At 35.3% G+C, this 18,826-nt stretch overlaps 2 protein-coding genes across 3 annotated transcripts; one reads left to right on the plus strand and one right to left on the minus strand.

Annotated features, from left to right (window-relative positions):
- Nucleotides 1-2,835: 2,835 nt before the first annotated feature.
- LOC126794531 (probable dolichyl pyrophosphate Man9GlcNAc2 alpha-1,3-glucosyltransferase) lies at nt 2,836-8,028 on the minus strand. Of its 2 annotated transcripts, none has more exons than XM_050521280.1 (7): nt 7,886-8,028; nt 7,334-7,754; nt 7,050-7,236; nt 6,836-6,943; nt 4,467-4,628; nt 3,579-3,831; nt 2,836-3,481 (listed from the first exon to the last, which is right to left on the minus strand). In XM_050521280.1, exons 2-7 carry the CDS (start codon nt 7,747-7,749, stop codon nt 3,042-3,044), a joined length of 1,566 nt encoding a protein of 521 aa, XP_050377237.1. In that variant the 5' UTR covers nt 7,750-7,754; nt 7,886-8,028; the 3' UTR covers nt 2,836-3,041. The 2 variants fall into 2 exon arrangements, with proteins under 2 accessions (XP_050377237.1, XP_050377236.1); XM_050521279.1 differs by having other exon boundaries at nt 7,334-7,757; nt 7,886-8,026.
- A 4,437-nt stretch (nt 8,029-12,465) lies between these two features.
- LOC126794408 (partner of Y14 and mago) lies at nt 12,466-16,056 on the plus strand. Its single transcript, XM_050521120.1, has 4 exons — nt 12,466-12,838; nt 12,954-13,082; nt 14,895-15,140; nt 15,720-16,056. Exons 1-4 carry the CDS (start codon nt 12,650-12,652, stop codon nt 15,849-15,851), a joined length of 696 nt encoding a protein of 231 aa, XP_050377077.1. The 5' UTR covers nt 12,466-12,649; the 3' UTR covers nt 15,852-16,056.
- The last annotated feature ends 2,770 nt before the right edge of the window (nt 16,057-18,826 follow it).

An 18,826-nucleotide genomic window follows, 5' to 3' on the forward strand; every position in this document is an offset into this window, starting at 1 on the left:
GACGTATTGAATTTGCCGAACCTAAACCGTTCATATTTTGAGTAGAAAATCGAAGTTATGAGTACCTTAACGGTTATGGAATCAACTTTAATTGTGTGGAGATGATCTATACGTTATTACGTAGATTTTTTATGGTGGAGATGTGAAAACCCGATCGAAAAGTTGGTCAAAAATGAAAATCCGTACCTTAAGCGAAGATAAAGACCTCCTTACCTGAAAAACCCAATATATATATATATATATACTCACTACAAAACTATTTCATTTGTAACAAAAGTTTGTAGTTCTTGATCTATTTAGTAGGTATATTCCTTCCAATATTGTAAGATTGAGATATTTGATATGAAGATGAAGATATATGCTTTGAAGAAATGATGAGGCTGACTATGTATGGTACTTTTTGCCACTTTTCCGAGTGTTAGTTGAGGACTTGAGAACAAATTTTAAATAATACAAGACATGTCATGGATTCCACGAATGTGTTTACACTTTATGTTTCTTATCATAAGGTACATATCTTGTTATTAGATTACTTTGTCTAATATATATATATATATAGGTATATATTGTCATCTTTTAAACAAATCTCTAGTATAGTTTACTAATAAATCACACAATTATGCGAGGTATCTAAACTAATTTACATTTTGACAAGATATTGACAAAAACCCAAAGGATTAGAGTTACATTTTGAATAAATAACTTACCTATATATTAGAAATATGTAACTTGCATGTATAGTAAAAATAGATAACTTACTAATTTAATATAGTAAAATATAACATACCTACATGAATGACCAACGTCATTTACGAAGTTAAAACAAGTTATTTAAAAAAATAAGGTATATAGTATGACTAATTAAAATAACTTACCTATATGTGGCTCTCATTGGAAGCAGCACATAAGTAAAGATCTCTTATGTTTACAGAGAAGCGAACTTCCTTACTAAAGAAATTGCAAATCTAGGACTCTCATTGTCGTCTCCTACTAGATGGAACAACATTCCCTACCAGGCCAATTTAGCTCTTCTCATTGATTATTCTACTGTTGAGCACACTAGAGGTGGCTCTTTGTAATTTATTTTTATGTTCAAAACAAAACTTACCTATATGGGTATGACTAATTAAATAATATACCTATATGGCAGAATTAAATAATTTACATATATAGTATGTTTAATTAAATAATATACTTATATAGTAAAATTAAATAACTTACCTATATAGTAAGTTTAATTAATATGCCTATATTGTAGAATAACTTACCTATATAGTAGGTTTAATTAAATAATATACATATATGATAGTAATATTTTTAAATACAAAAGAATACATAACAACTCATTTAACTTGGTTTCTAAATCTAGATTGCATGAATATGACACAATTAATAATTACATTAAGGCTATGAATTACAAATTTGTGATTAATATTTATTTTAATGTAATAAACTTTGATTATAGAATAGATTAAGTTAATTATTAGTAAATTAGATAGGTTACAAATTTGACTTTAGTGACAAGTTTTGTAATTTTGAGATAATATATATTTTAATAGTAATCCTACATGGCAACTTTTGAGTGTAAATTGAAATGAAAAAAAAAAAAGGATTTAATTGAAACTCTCTTCTTCCGATGGGGTGTAAGTTGAATTGCCCCTTAGCTTTTAACGTAACGTTTTGTCAATCATACATCAAACGAAACCTTTATCTTTTTTATTTCATTCAGGGCCGAATTTAAACACAATTTTGTTAATCACAATTGCAATCACACAGTAGAAGAAAATAAAAACACAGTATGTCTAGATTCCTTCCTCACCATGTCATGCAAAATACTTTATATCCAAATTAAAACGGTGACGGTAAAGATTGTTAATAATCATACCTTCTTGTCCTTCCTTCCTCAGTAACCCAGACACTCACAGTCGATCTCCTTCTACAAAAAATAAACAATAAGAACAAACCTTAGTTTCATCGATCGAAGCATAGATTATCATCATATAAGAATTCTCATTCAATAGTAGAATTCATGGTATTGGTAAACACTCATTCAATTGAATCTTTAGCTGCTGAAAAGTCTCACCTTTCAAGTCACAGAACCTCCCAAAAGCTCCAACCTGTATTAACACAAGAAGATTTCGAAACCGAAACCATGATTTCCAGATGCACAAAAACAATAACGTACAGAACTCCTACTTGACTCAAATTAGCCTAATCATAATAATAATAATAATTTAAATTCAAAAACCCAAGTCTCACAAATAACAATCATAATACTGTGATAATAATAATTAAAATATTTGCACTACGAAAAATGAAATTCAAATTCAAATCATCATTATCATAGTCGTGATCTTAAACGGTTAAACCCATATCAGTCGGATATTCTAGTAAAGATGAGGATTAAGGAAAGGAAACTTAAATTAGAATTTCAAAAGATGAGGAGGAGGCGCAGAGGGAGCGGCGGCGGTTGTTTTGGTTTTGATTTTTCGTCGGAAGATTGAAATGGTGGTGAAGGCCGTTGAGTTGTTTGTTTGGGACGACCCCCCTTCCACAATTTGGTGACATTTGAATGAGAAAAATATATATCATCCATATTCATAATCTTGTTAATTGTCCTGCATGCACTTCAACCCTCACAAAATGCAACCCAATCTTTACAGAAACTCACTTGGGAATGTTAAATGTCAAGTCTACTTGAATTTGTTAGTTTAGTTAAAGACTCATGTTTTGTAGTCCTGCATGCATATCAAGTATGAATTCAAGATTCTTAAACACAACAAAACTTTTCACTGCTAAACAAATCTGATAATGTCCAAGAATCGTATGCAAATATACAGGTCAAATTCAAAATCTCAATACAATCTTTAATCAGATCCAACATGTTTGAAAAGTTGCAGTGTTGAAACAACATCCATTGTTTTGAATTAGTAATGACTAGGATCATGAACTGACAGAACCAAAGAAGTACAATCAAACCTTCAAAAAGAAAGTTGTATCTTTGTATAAAAATCCTAAACTTGTTACACCGTATACATGGCTCAAAGGAGCTTCTTTTCTTTTTCTTTATAGTTGGAGTGTTTCAGCAACATCCATTGTTTTGCATTAGTATACATAGTTAGGAATGTGAACTGGGAAAAGCAAAGAAGCATAATCAAAGCTTCAAATAGGAAGGGATATCTTTGGGGTGGAGTCATGGTTAAATAAACAACATGAAGTATGAGTGAGCACAGAAGAAAGAGCATGCTTGCAAAGGATCTGAAGGTATTTGTCTCCCTTGTATCCCGTCTTCTGTTCGGCAACAGGCTCAAAAGTATGAAAAGAGTAGATAGCGCAAGATATGGTAAAACCAGCTTGTCACGATGTAGAAGAGGGAACATTGAGAATAAGGCATTAAGTGTCATCCAGGTGAGTAGGAAAGGTTCTTCACTTGCCAAAAGACTAGCTGGTAGGAGAGGCAACAATATAGACTTCTCGTGCACTGAAATTCAGAATGCCGAACATAAATGTAATTGTCTTCTAGTGTACTGGGACGCATGATGAATGCAAGTTCAAATAAAGGGATAAAATTAAGTTACCTTGGAATGAAAACAGATAAAATGATAAAGCACTGTTCAGTAACCCATACAAGAAACCTCTCTTACTTGGATCCCATATCTGCTGAATCATTGAAGGCAGAAAAGTAGAAATAGTTGCACCAAGGCTGAGAACCTTCAATTGAGGTGTTGGAAACAATCTTTTCCATTTTACAAGAACGGAAGTGGTGCACCAAAAGTTAGCGACATAGTCCTCATATATCCCTCTCTCAAAAGGAGCAAGACGAGAAAGAACCTGTAAGGTCCACCAACATCAGGTTAACTGCCCTCTTTTACTGTATAAACAAATACAAGGAAAAATGTTTCCTTTTATTTCTGTGAACAAGATATCTACAGTATTTTAAAATTCATGCAGCCGACAAGACAAAACAGATCAAATTAATCAACATTTAATACATATTTATAAATCCAACTTATGACATCAAATTTGTTTGCTGTTCGTTCTGAATTAATCCTTCAAGGGAATGTCATTAGCAAAATAATTGGATATACTGGGAGCTTCACAAATCCCGAGTCCAAGCGTTGTAATGCTTGAGATTGAGATATTAGATATATGCTGCACCTAACTTAGTGAATCCAAAGACATCAGCTATAACCTAAAAACATATCCAGCAAAGCTTGCAACAACAAATGAATCCCAACTATTCAGGTGTCCTATGTTCGTGAAAAAACAAAAAAGTATCAATACTTGTTTTTTAAAAAAGCTGGACCAGATGAAGTGTATATAATTCAGTTTGCTCATTAATTAGATGGAAGGGTGGAAATTTATCATGCATAAAATGGGCCTAGTACTAGCACCACACTGCTGAGGGAGTTTAGGTCACAGTAGAAGCTCATACACTATGAAATGAATTGTGTGCTTGTGCTTACCCCAAAGAACGCTTCCATTGAGTGAACGTATGGCCACCATACAACAAGAAACACTCCTGAGACCACAAGCCCCAGTTTAAAAACTTCGAGAAGTGGATACCGACGCCTTATACACTTACCCAGAAGATGGCTGAAAAATGCAGGAGCAAAATATGCACTCATCTGAAAAAGAACAAATCACTTTCAGCAAGTAAACATTATGGAGCAGAGCGAAAAACCAGGTGATGACATAGACCAGAGCACATTTAACTGGATTATTATAAAGTTCACTACCTTCCAATTAGTCTCATTCTAGTTGGCTCTATGGTGAAGATATCAAGCCAACATTTTGTTGGGTGTGAACTAAGCCAAAAAAAATAAACCCAACCATTTACCGTAAAATTAGTAAGGACATTCTGGATTGAGTGCAATTTTGAAAGGTACTCAAGCATGAAAACATGAAAGTGAAAACAGTAGAAAGCAGTTAATACATCCTATGCAACCAGATAAGCATGTATATTATTTTAGTAACACTAAATCCTTGAAAAAAAAAAGATTCAGCAGTGGATAAGAATTAAATAGCGAGTTCAGCTGGAAAAGCAGAACCATAGCCAAGAGAGTACTAGCGCCCTAATTTAGCCGAAAAAATAGGAAACTTAAAATCTCATGAACTGATACCCATTAGGATTCAATTCATTCAACGAATCAAACACTATAGAACAAATGAGGAAGTCATCCTCCGTCCCATCTGCCAAAATCTTATTGTACTTACCACCCAAATATCCCCCAATATCTTTCGGTTAGGGAACTCCATTATTGTTGGCTTAGAATTTCAACTATTTTTCGTTTGCTAAATCTTCAAAATCATAAGCAATTATTGTGCATCCAGGATTCCGCCGATATACAACTATCATAACACTTCTTCCTGACACTAATTCTTTCTTCTTCTTCTTCCCCAAACAGATTATAAATTCACCCAACAGAGCTATACAACTAGCTGCGATGACCCAGCTCAACATAGCTTCCTGAAACAGCCTCTTCCGAAGCACTAAACCAAATGAAAAGTGTAAGAGTAGGTGAATCTTTACTCTCATTTCCAGCTTTACACATCAGACACCAGTAGGGGACTAGGGGAGAAGCTAGGTCTCTCCTCTGCACCATATCACAGGTAATACTGGACAATAATTCATGCTAGCAACAGTTCCTTAGGAGGTACCGTGGCATTCGCAATTACAGAGGAGGAAGTGAGAATCTCCAAGATTGAAAATTTCCCAAAGACTAACATTCACCTTCTTGTATCTGATCAAAAGGAATCCGCAGTACTCTGATCATTTCAATTATTGGTGACACCAATTTAATTTCAGTCTATATTTACTTCTAATGACTGCATAGCACAGTGAAATTATTTTCTCCGCAGGCTATTTCCCAAGTAGAGCGCTCATTCATTGGAATAGAAAATAAAGTTGGCAGCTATGACTCCAAATTACTACATGAACATTATTCCCAGTCCCTCCCCTCTCATCAGAAGTCTATTTAGAATTTGTCAATCTTCTACGCCACAATGCAGGGATTTGGTACAGTAAGAGATATGAAATTGGTAAACTGCTTCACATTGATCATGTTGAAGTTGCTTTCCCGCTGTCTAAAAGATACTTTTGCCACCCTCTTGTAACATCCTTTCCACTTTTACCACTGCTTGGAACCTGACCACCCTCGGAGCCCCTTCTTTAGGCAGGTACATGTTATATTGGCCAATTCTCTACACCACATCCCATTATTTTGACCAACTCCTCAATTTTTCCTACTTGAGGCTTAACCTGAGGTGGAGAAGTCCTCACAATTGAATTTCAACCCCCAACACAAAAAAAAAAATGAAAAACACAAAATGATTCAACTACTGTTGAAAGAGTGGTCATGTTCTGGTTCCCTCAGAGAGAAAGAATATTGTTGTCTGCAAATTAATAATGACATATTCCTACATCTTCTCTCCCCACGTCAGACCTTCTCTCAAGTATCCACCATAAAACAAACCACAACCAAAGTGAATATGAAAGGAAACAACAGATATCTGTCTTACCCCATGAAGACTAAATCTAACGCTTGGGTACATATATATCAATCAACTAACTGGTTACAAGTACCACTTTTCTTTTGATTTGCAAATCAGTTTGAACACCTTTTCTGTTTAACCTTTTCCTAACCTTGGTGTCTTACCATTGCCATTATTTTATTAATTTGTCTTCTTATAAGACTTATTCACACCCTATTTATGCCAACGGTTTCCTTTCTCTCAGAGGAAAAGTAACAACGTACCAGTATAATTTCAGAAGCTAGATAAGGCAAGGAAAAATAACCTAATAGGGTCTGGCCCAAACTGCAGACAAAAGTACCTGTTTGTGGTTGAGAGCAAGGCTGTATAAGACGCATGCTGAAAGATCTCTGTCAGAAAGAATAGCGGCAATAGCTCCCACAGTCAGACCCAAGCTGATGCAATTGTACTGAATAAAATCAACAATGGGAGAAAGAAATAAGATTCAAGATGTTCAGAATATACAGATTAAGAGATAGGTAAACAGAAAATGCTACAGATAACTATAATCTAACCTGGAAATGGCCATGATCGATTAAGATCAGGCACGGATTGAGTAAAATAATTGCAATGTGCCACGCTATGCCACCCATACGACCACTTTGATTACGGCCACCATAGTAAACAACAATAAAGTAAAAAACAGCAGGAAAGAACACCAAGGCGTCGGATGATAACACTGTCCACCTCATAAGAAGTTTCCTGCAAAGTAAGAACATTTATAACGAAGGACAACTCAAATGTTTACAGTCACTACTCAAAATGTCATCAACGACTCAATGGGTCAAGGTACACACACCCCAAATGGGACTCATGGCCGCGCGAAGTGGAGAGGGCGACTGACTCAGGACTAAAGAATCTGAGGAACAGACCATGAACATAGCTCTGATAAGCCGTTAGAGGGGGGTAGTCGAGACCCCAGTAGCTGAGGTCATTGAGTGTGCTGTTGCGATACCATTCCTTAACAGGAAGATTGAGGGTGATCTCCATCCAATGCCGCTGAGCTTCAAAGTCGCCGAACTTGGGAGGAGTTGCAGCACCAGAGTAAGGATGGAGTGAGACTGCAACTCGAACCAAAAGCGAAAACAATGCAATGCACAAGAAGGAAGCTGTGATTCCCTTGTGCAACAGCCACCACCAGGCATCATCAGAACCAACAATCTCTTGTTCTTCTTTCCTCTTTTTGATCTTCTTCTTGTTTGAGCTCCTGTCCATTTTGTCTACTTGTTTATGAAGAAACAATGAGACCTCTATGTGGTAAAGCTAATTGAAATCCATATGAATGTAGGGTATGATTCAAGGTTTGAACTTTGCTATATAAATGTATGATTTTTGACCAAATGTTTCTTACCCGGAGAGTGAGGCCTCGCTTTGAAGCTGAAAGGGGATCTGAAGCTGAGGCTTGTTAAGGGAACAGAGAGCCCAGATGAGGTGATTCGTGTGGAGGGCGAAACTGATATTGAAATCGAAGAAAGAAGGAGGAGAGACTGCAAGAGCGTGCAAGTCTCTCTTTTTGATCTATTATCACAACTCCACCAGTCTCTGTTTTACTTGCTTGTTTTCGCCACGACCCCTGAACCAATCCGAAACCGACACATAAGCATTCGAATACGGGGCGCTGAGTCTTTACAACTATTGCAAATCGGGTATTTCGTTAATCTAGTTAGTTTATCAAGTAGATATTCTTAGTCCTAATACTATACTAAGTTCCTAGGAGCATCTTTCTAACCATATTTTAGTTAAATTTCAACACAAATAGCTTGAAACTCATTTTGACTAGCCAATTTAGAAATACGTATACATCTCTATTATTTTTATAAATTTATTACATGTCTAAAGAGTATTTTAAATTTAATTATAAATTATATATAATTCCGTACAATTAATATTTTAAATTCAAATGTTTTTAAATTTGAGCTATCTTACTAAACAAATTTGTCGAGTTTGATAGCTCAAAATTATAATATAGAGTCTCGTGCAGCTCTAATTTTCATTAAAAAAAACTAGACATACTCTCTAAAATAGCTTAAAAGTTATAATATAGAGTTTGTTGAAGATGCTCTAACAACCTGAGGCAACATTCCCGACTTATGTAACCAAATACGGCTTGCTAGTAAGGATCAAATTGAAATACTTAGAATCATTATGTATTAAAATTTCATAAGACGTATGAGAGCGCATCGCTTACTATCGCCACATATATGAGATTTTTTTATAAGTTAAAATTTATCGAACTCCTAATCGCAAGTGAGTTGTGTTGTAAGCATAAACCAGCACTACTAGATTTAAGTAGTGCTTGTGAATCTGTGATAGAGCGTTAATCAAAACGTTTATAATAAATCCTGTAAAATGGCATCGTTAGTATAGAATACGTATGGATCGTTCTTTCTGGAGAATTGAATGGAACTCTAAACTTTTAGTGATAACAAAATAATGGGGGGTTTGCGATTGATTATTAACTACTAAAATAAAACATAATTACTATTTAAATGATCGACTTCTCTTTAACAAACTTAAATCAAATTTACCATTACACCACATAATTACAACTTCGAACCTATCATGCATTCTAATTCGACCAATTACATACTTTTTAGACACCAATACAATTAGAGCCTTAGGGGATCATCTAATCATGCAAGATTTCAATTAACATTTAGATTGACTTAGGGCCTACTCTAAATTTACATGCAATCGAATTTAATAACACTTAGAGTATAAATCAAACAAGGTTACATTTAAGCACCAAATCTTTGTTGGAGACATGTTTCATGTATGACGTCACCCACCATAGTTTCACATGCAAATTTCCAGAATTTTTACCACTTTTAATCAACACAAACCGAACCTACTTAGGGTATGATTTGATTTGTGTCAATATGGTTGATGAATCTAGCACTCAAACACAATCTTAGGGACTGCATCCAAGCACTAAATTCATATGCACATATCTGAAAATTATCTAAAAGTATGAGAAAGATGATTAGAACACAACAATAGAAATACAAACTCAATAATTATAGGAAACCATCAATTCGGCAAAGATCCAAAAAATCCAATAAAACAATCTGAAAAATGTCGATTCTTAATACAAAACAATAATCTCACATAAACATAATACTACAATCTTCATAGACAAAGTATTGTAAAAAATCAAAAACGAACAAACTCATGAAGAAGAGTTGCGAGAATCACACGTTGTAGGAACCTTGGAGGTGTATCTTCAATGGTGATTTCGGTGGAGATGGAATTTGTATATGGGGGAGAACGGCTTGCTAATTTATGAGGGAAGTTTATGGTGGTGTTTTGGTAGAGTTTTGGCTCTTGAATGCAAAGGAAAAGTGATATTATTTGAGAGGTGAAGCCATGTATATATAGAGGAAAGAGAGAGGGTTTGAACTTGCTTCTTTCTTCCTATAATAATATCATGCTTTATTCCCTAAATCATGCCATGTTTTATTCTCTAAATCATGTCATGTTTTATTCCCTAAATCATGTCATGTTTTATTTCTTTAATGATCATCTTCTATTTAATTGTTGCATGACTTGTTGATTATATGACTCCATGTGCATGGCTTCTTCTTGTTTTCCTCTAGTATTATCTTTTAAATTTAATCTGAAAATAAGAAAATAAAATCATAAGTAAGAGATAATTAGTTTCGAAACCTAACAAGGATTCCTAGCGTAATAATGACTCTCAAAATATCGCCATTGCGACCAAAACATAGAAAGATGAAGACTCCTAATCCAACTAGGTTTTCTAGTCCTACAAGGATTCCTACTCAAACTAGGACTCTAGACCAATTATGCGTTTTTAACTCATGTAAGCACAAAAATGCATACAATACCGTCCAAGACTCTTACTATGACTCAGTGACTCAATAGTACAACAATAATGGTTAAGCAAAGTACAAATTGAGGTAAAAACATGTTAAGAACGTCGCACAAAGTGCTCCTATCAGCTTGTACTAATAATTAGACTTATTTGTGCTTTGATCATGTATATAACTTGTGAACTACAAATTTATCAAGCATAACCAACTAAGCTACAATATTCCTCGGACCTAATGTTTCTCTCTCAAACTCTCTTAGGAGAGTTTTGCGGCCGCTCCCCTTCCCTAGGGTTTTGTGGTGATGAGAATACATATTCTACAAAAGATTTAGGGCTTTCTTCTCCTTTCTCTTGGCCAAATCATGGTGTCAACGACTTGGATCGCGAGTGCTTATATTTGGGAGGCTTTGGTCTTTTGTGTAGGTCTGATTCGACAATTGCTCGGTCCTTGGGTAGCAATTTTGTTCTGGGTCGGCTTTGCGGGCAGAGGCTCTAAGGTTTGATGGTGGGGTTGCTCCTTTTGAGAGGAAGGGCAGCGGCAATACAACGGTGGTGGTAGGGAGTTGATCTTGGCTTGAGAGTGTTGTTGTTTGCCTATTGTCTTGGGCCTTTTGGATCTGAGCAATAGACAATGTTGAAGAGGCAATAGGTGGAGCTTTAGCCTATCGAATTGACGGTGGAGATAAGAAAACCTATCTCTGTTGAGTTTGATTAATTTTTTTTAATATGAGGGCATATCTAGGTTGGTGTGGTTGATACTTTTTAATTTTTATTCTACATTGATTTAGGCTTGTTATCTATAGTGCTATATGTTGTTTAGGTAGGTGAGGTTTGGTCTTTTTGACTAGTTTATTCTGGTTGTTAGGACCGAAAGATAGCTCTTTCTCTTAGCCCTTTTGATATGTTATGTTGTATGTGCTTACTTATAATATGACTGACCTTTTGATTAAAAAAATGTATATAACTTGCTTTGATAGAATTTGGAAGCAGGATAAGACGCACGAAATCATCTCAACAAAACTAAAATAGTTTCACCCACTTTCAATCAACAAGCGTACAAATTAGAAAGTTTTTCAAGTGAAACATATGTCACAACTTGGTGAGAAGTGAAACTGATAAATGACTACATATTAGGCTTATATATAGTTATATTTACACTCTCAAACTTTACCGCACCATGTGTTCGATTATTGGTTCGTAAGTTCAAAGGAGCCTTGGACTAATTTTCTAAATGAGCTTCTATTCATACTTTTAAAAATGGTATTTAGACCTCCTTACTTAGTAAATTTCTATTTTGCTTTTATAGATACTTAAAATATTATTTAAATCTCTAATTTTTTTCTAAAATGCCCATTATCTAATTTGATATATCAAATAATACTATTATCTATTAATTTTTTTTCCTACTCTATTTCAAATTCATTTATTATATACAATTCGAAAAATGCATAATAATTACACAAACTATATTCTCAAATTAATTTGATAACTCTTCCACTCGTTTTCTAAATTCATAATAAATTGGTAAATTATATTTTTCATTCATTAATAATAACATCAACGTATATGAAATATTTTAAACTCTAATTAATAAGTTTTGTTCATCAACATATATGAAATATTATAACCTCTAATGAACGAGTTTTATTTTTTGGGCTCAAATTGAAGTTTATAAGAAATTATAAATAGTTATATAGTATATACATTAAATCGTCTACATTCATGATGTTTATCAACTACATTAAAATTTTGACTAATGATGTTTATTAACAAGGAAGGTAATCAATTAAATCATTTAATGTAATTTTCCATTTTTGATTGTCTAGCAATAAATATAAAGGATACTTATCTACATTTGTATTTTATAATAGATAGGTAAAGAATTATTATCTTCTTGTATTTTTATTGTTATATATTTTTTAGTAATTTCATATGTATTGACTAAGTCAAAATTATATAGGAAAAAAATAGAAATTCAAGTATTATTTGAAGAGGTATGAATAAAAGTTCACAATTTCTAATTTTCTCTTTTAAGACAAAATATAAGATCAAAATCGTATCCGGGTAAATGGGTTTCTGTATTCGTGGGTGGAGCAGAGGGGTATAGCAAACAAGATTTTAAAACCTAGTGGCAACTAAACCCCAGTTCTTGTTCCTTCTAGGATTAAACAAGCTGAACCAGATTGAGAGTGAACTAGCCATAACTCCCTCTACAACTCCCAAAAGAAGATCACATCTCTCCTCAGTTCCGATTGGGTGAGAGATATAGAGATAAAGAGATACATGATGGCCAATCGCGGAGGAGATCAGGATCTGAAACTGACGGAGGAGATCAGCAAAACCCTAAAAGAAGGCGAGAGAATTCTGGCGCCAACCCGGAGACCCGACGGCACGCTCCGAAAACCCATCCGCATTCGGGCCGGGTATGTCCCCCAGGAGGAAGTCGCCCTCTACCAATCCAAAGGTGCCTTGGTATGGATTTCCATTCCCCATTTCACTCTTTGTTTTCATTCAATGAATCAATGAATGGATGAATGGGAGAGGCTTTAGGGAACTCAATGTTTGTGTCTGCTTTGTGTAATGGCAGTGGAAGAAGGAGATGTCCTCACAGGCAGGTCCTCCGGGTTTTGATGATACTAGTCCGGTCGTCGCCGATGCCAAGCCCAAGACCAAGTCTGTAAAGAGGAATGAGAGGAAGAAGGAGAAGCGGCTGCAGGTGTGCCTGTTGTTCTTGTTGTTGTTCATGTGTTGTTCCATTGGCATTGTTATTTGTTGTTTAAATAGAATGCTGTGTTTGGTGGGGTAATATATATATAGGTAATGATATGAAAGTGTAGCTAGAATGGTTATATGATGGAAAATTGGTTTCGTATATTCGGGTTGTTACTATCAAGCTAGTCACAGAAGCGTGACTTGATTGAGATGATAATAACTTTTTTAGAATTACAATGAATGAGGAAGACTGATTCTATAAGGCTAACCTTTCTATATAGGAATTGGATATACTTGATTCTTTGTTTTGCCTTCAAATAGAATTAAAAACTTCTTTATCACTCTTTACATCTCTTGGTTTTCCACCTTTGCACAGGACAGCATGAGGAAGTACTGAGACGTGTCCTAAGTTTGTAATCTATTGTCCTGTTTAGGTTGAATGAGTTATGTAGGATTAGTCTTACAAATAGCATATCTCTTTACGTGGAGATTGAGTAAAAGAGGGGTTTGGATGGTAAAGTCTTGTTATGACGTCTGTGTCCTATCCCCTGCAAGGCACAATGTGGCATTTTCTCTATGGAGTCCTTTGGGAGGACCTTAACTTTGGATAATCTGACCAGAGAGAGCATGTGGTATTTTGGCTAAGGAGTCTAACTGTAAACTACATATTACTTCATCCCTAAGGAAATGGAGATTAGGGGGAATAGGGGTCTATTTATTTATTTACCTTTTCTTTTCTCCTCTCTGGGGTAACCAACTTGAACTGGTAAATAGTTTATATTGCATACTTTAGTTATAGAAGTAGTCTTGACAATTCTGTAATGTATTTTCATTGAAAATATATAGTCACTGATTAATGTGTGTAAATTATCCCATACTGAAGCTTTCAAATAATCAAGCTTAATTCTTCAACTAATTTTCTGGAACTGTTATCCTAAATTTCAATAGGATTGCCAATTTTTTTTCTTGGTAGTAGCGTTGTTAGTACTCCCTGATACCCTTTTAGTTTTTGGTTCTTTTATGTGACTTCATAATTACAGTTGCCTATAATACCCCCCCCTTAGTTACATTAGTTGAAACGAAAGGTGTAACTGGAATTGATATGAGAAAGAGTAAAACAAAAGAGAATGATTAGACTGACTATTAAGGTCTGTTAATAACTATTCCAATCAACAAATATGTATGACAATTCTGATAAGCAATCCTTTCTCTCTTTTTTTGCCCCCTTCCTTTTTACCTTTTTCGTTTCTTTTACAGACCTTTATGGTGTAGGCTATTTTCCTGTACTTCTTATCTGAGGAAACTTCAATCTTGATGTTGGTGCTTAAGAAGATTAATGAAGGAGTAGTAGGAAGTTTAATAAGGGGGGTCATATTTGTAAATTATGCAGGGTGTCAGTAAAAGAGGTAAACTTGAAGTTGATTACTAGGTCTTTCTGGTGGCATTGAAGTCAGCTTTTGAGTGGATACTTGAACCCTTGCAAAGTGAAATGAAGAACGCTTGAAGTTTGAAATGAATGAACTAACAAAAAGAGGGTTGGGTTGGGTTGCAAAGTGATCTGAAACAATGATGTTTTTGCGACAGTAAAAAGTGTAGGTGGTAATAATGTGCACGACATAGGAGAAAAAGAAGAAATGAGAACGAAATGGCCCCTGTACTGATTTTCCAGTACTTTGTGTTCTTGACTTGATCATATTTGCCACTACTTAGTACCTAACAGTTTTGGCATTAGTGGTAATAACAGAAAATTAGATAGTTCATTGTCAAATTGTTTCTTACTTTTTTTTTTTTTTACTTTGATCATCTCCTCATGCAGGCTGCTCTTGAGAAGGAGAAAACCTCAGAAGAAGGGGAAACTGGAAATACTAACGAAGAAGAGCTACCTGCTCAAGATGTTAATTATGCATCAGCATCAGTCCAGTCATTGACATCTCAGATGAACGACCTTGGCGTTTCTTCTAATTCTGCTTTAGTTACCCCTTCCTCTGACTCGACGGAGGATTCAAATCCTAGTGCTCCAGTTCAAGATATTGATAAAAAAATCCGAGCTCTTAAAAAGAAGGTATGATTTATTTATAATTTAGTGCTGCCTGAAACAGTATGAGCTATCTGTTTTCTGCATTCAAATCTGACTATGAAGGTGATTTTGGTCGGTGAGAAAATGTGTAGCCTTCTTACCTTTTGGATACCAAATTATGCCTAAATAATATTTTGCTCTTTATCTCAAAATCAGTAACAAACCCTATGTATCAGCATCTGTTGAAATCTTTGCTGTGCTTGTTATTGCTTGAGTACAATTATTCCAACTAAGTAGTAGTGCCTGTAGTGGGTAGTTAGAACCTAAGATTATAAGGTTAAACTCATGTTGTGAAAAAAAGAATATGAATGAAGAGAATTGGATCATTCCGATGCCATAATTTAAAATATTGAGAATAAGATGGACTTTTGGGTCCATAAAAATGCATGGCCAGCTTTCACTCCCGTTTTATATAGTTAGTCTTTTGTAATGTAGTGATAAAAAATTTCTGGCTGGTTGTTAGTCTACTGTTTGGTGTTTAAGACCTTAGAAGTTACTGCTGCTTAACATCATTTTGACAGTCATGCCGTATGATGTTACTTACTTGACAGTTCACATGTGCAGATTCGACTTGCAGAAGCTCAACAACAGAAAGCTCATCTGCAAGATGGTAAGCCAGAGCAGTTGGAGAAGTTAACGAAACTGGAAGGATGGCGTCAAGAGCTAAAGCTCTTGGAGGAAAAAAAAGATAGCTGATTCATGAATGATGGTTTGTGCTAGTCTCAAGGACCCATGTTGTTTCCATTTATGTTCTTGTGAGGAATGCACAAATGCCTAATTGTTGAAAGAACTTCATCTATTAATATCTTCTTCTAATCAGCTTACATTATGTGCTTTATATGACCTGATCCACGCCTTATGTGTTGTTGTATCATCTTTTTTCATCGTTAGTACCTTCATATGCTTGTTCTTTTCATTTTTATTGCAATTTATCTTTGTTATTGCTAGACAGTGGAGTTTTAACAACAAAGATGTGCATGATACCCATATTTCGTGTGTGGAATTCATCTATGATATAAAAGACCAATGAACATGCCAGCTATTAACTATGTACCCTTTTCTTTCTTTTGTTCTTTTCCTTTGTCAATATCAATATATTTACCTATTCTACTGAATTGACAATGAGGACAGTTGGTGTATTTGGGATTCATTTCTTAGTTCTGGTCTATTAATCAATTATAACCCGATACAAATCTGTGCTGTTGCCCATAATAATCAGCTAGTGTAGAACTTTTATCTCCTAGTAGTTGATTTCAGCATGCAAGCAGTTGTGCCATATAACAGCAAAGCAGGGGATGCTACTTGATCGTCTTACAAATGCTTAGTCGCTTTTAGTAATTTGCCAGTTATCAACTGAGAACCGGATGTGAAGTACCACACTCGCTTGGTTTCTGGATCAACTAATATTAATCTTGCAGTACAGTAGCACAATCTGAGCATATATAAACCCCAACAGTAATCATGCCAACATGATTTCTGCCACCATCCACATGAAAGTTTAACCCACCCAAATTGAGTTTTCTCCCATTGTAAATTTACAGTGATCCTCTGCACAAAGGTCAAGCCTTTAGTATTAGTAGTAGACTGTTGTCCACTCCACTCTTTGGCTGCATCAAATATCAAGCATGATGTTGCAAGGACTACTACAAGTTCAAGTCCTAGTGTCTTTCACCTGGTCCGAAAATCGGTCAAGAATGTTCTTACCTCCTTGTATGATAACTAGAGAAACCAGCCCTTCATTCCAATCTAATTGGTTAATTGTACAGCTCTTGGCATCATTCCAAACTCTCAAGAATGGTCTTGCCTCCTAGGATATGTCCATTTCGAAGTCTAAGATAACGACTTGCAAAAATGAAGATCATTAAAATCCTAGATCGAACTTGCGGAAAATCAAAACAAGAGAATCCTAAGATCGTATAACCTTGCGGAGTATGAAAATCAGAGATTAGGGTTAGGAAACTTATCAAAATCGACGATTTCAAATATCGAACAGAGCAGAGAGAGAGAGAGAGAGAGAGAGAGAGAGAGAGAGAGAGAGAGCAACGTGCAGAAGCACTTAGCCAGACATCGGTCTCGCTTTATATAAGCATTCGACATTTGCGTTGAAACGACGCGTTTAAGGCTCCTCCTACGAAAATAAGTAAATAACCCCCAAAGATTCCGTTCTGTATCGTTTTGAAGGGTATTATGGGCATTCAAACTGGGTTTGATTAGAAATTTAGAATTGACGCTATAAGATATTTTCTTTTTTCTTTTTTAATATTTTTAAATCAGCAAATAATTCAAACCCCAAATAAACTCCAAATCACTCTTCTTTGCTCTTTGCTCTTTGCTCAAACATTCTGATCAGTATCAGGACTACACAGAGTCCAAACAATTTGAGCGAAAGTGCACTGCAACAAAACATGATCAAATTTCTGGTGAAGGAAACAATTTTTACTACTTAGTTTACAGTAATGCTTTTTAGAGAATGTACTCAATGTAGTTAAAAGTTTAAAGCTTTAATAGTTCTTAAGGGAGCCATGTTGATTCATTTAAGTTTTCTGCAGACCTCAAATGATTTAACCAGAACAGAACATCTGCAGTACTAGTTTATTAGGATTCGCTTTTTTACTTTCTTTTCTTTCAGGTGAAGGAAACACCTAGTTTCTTCTTTCAGATTCTAAATCTTCAGTCTTTGGAACAAATTTTTATATTTCTCTACAGAATTTTAAGATAAGGTGAGGGTAAACATTTCTAGTTACTGATCTAAGGAGTTCAGAGAATAAGTTGATCAGACTATTTTATTAGTGCCTGCTCACCTACTGTGTTGGGTTTGTTTAGGGATTCTATTCCACTTAATACTTATAAGCTTGGTTCCCTAAACTAGCAGCCGTGGGGTATTACATTAATGCAGCCGTGCTTCATCGTTTAGTCACACTCAAGTGAAGATTCAGTTATTAAGTACCTATATGTCTTCCGAATCTTTTTTTTTGTTGGTGATCCTTTACTCCGACAGCATCTAGGGTTAAATCCCCGTCGAGCAGGGACGAAAGTCGACCTTAGTGATCCAACGGTAATTAGATGATTTATTGGGTAAACCTCCTGATAGGATTTTATCCTTATGCATGAAGATAATCAATTCGGTCGTTGTGAGAGAACTTCCAATCGTTATGAACAAATGGAGAGCCTCGGTTTCCATTTGGGTTGTAGGTGTAACCAATAACCTGATTTGAACCAGTACCCTCCGTGGAAGTCACCCGACGTGGGATGGCCCGACAAGATGTTCGAGATGCAGCTAGGTTGTTATCAACCCACCCTTAGTACCCTTAGTACCCACCCTTAGGTTGCTATTAAATGACCCCAATGCTAAATCCTCGAACAATTTTGTCCTCAGGGACCGCGTTGATTGGATGGTATATATGTTCAAAATGTTGATACTTGATACACTAAAATGGGAGATGCAAACTTTCAGAATGGTCAAAAGTCAAAACTTGGACAATATTAGTCCGTCGTCTACCTTTATAGCATCATTTGCATCCTCGATCTTGTCTTACTTATTTGGCTGTAAGTATCCTTTGATGAAGGGATTGGAACATTATTGAAATATTGCCATTGACCATTGGCATCATTTTGAACTTGATTTTTGTTAGTTGTTACGTAGGATCGATGAAGAAAATTGAGTTTGATTT

This window comes from Argentina anserina, chromosome 5, assembly GCF_933775445.1.
Source record: "Argentina anserina chromosome 5, drPotAnse1.1, whole genome shotgun sequence".
NCBI classification, from domain to species: domain Eukaryota; kingdom Viridiplantae; phylum Streptophyta; class Magnoliopsida; order Rosales; family Rosaceae; genus Argentina; species Argentina anserina.

Excerpts from the sequence above, each read along its gene's own strand:
- LOC126794531 (XM_050521280.1), bottom strand. The coding sequence starts at position 7,749 with ATGGACAGGAGCTCAAACAAGAAGAAGATCAAAAAGAGGAAAGAAGAA. Across the intron at positions 4,629-6,835 it reads TTGCTCTCAACCACAAACAG|ATGAGTGCATATTTTGCTCC; the intron begins GTACTTTTGTCT and ends GTTCTTTTTCAG. Across the intron at positions 3,832-4,466 it reads CAATGGAAGCGTTCTTTGGG|GTTCTTTCTCGTCTTGCTCC; the intron begins GTAAGCACAAGC and ends TGGACCTTACAG.
- LOC126794408 (XM_050521120.1), top strand. The coding sequence starts at position 12,650 with ATGATGGCCAATCGCGGAGGAGATCAGGATCTGAAACTGACGGAGGAG. Across the intron at positions 13,083-14,894 it reads AGAAGGAGAAGCGGCTGCAG|GCTGCTCTTGAGAAGGAGAA; the intron begins GTGTGCCTGTTG and ends CTCCTCATGCAG. Across the intron at positions 15,141-15,719 it reads TCCGAGCTCTTAAAAAGAAG|ATTCGACTTGCAGAAGCTCA; the intron begins GTATGATTTATT and ends TCACATGTGCAG.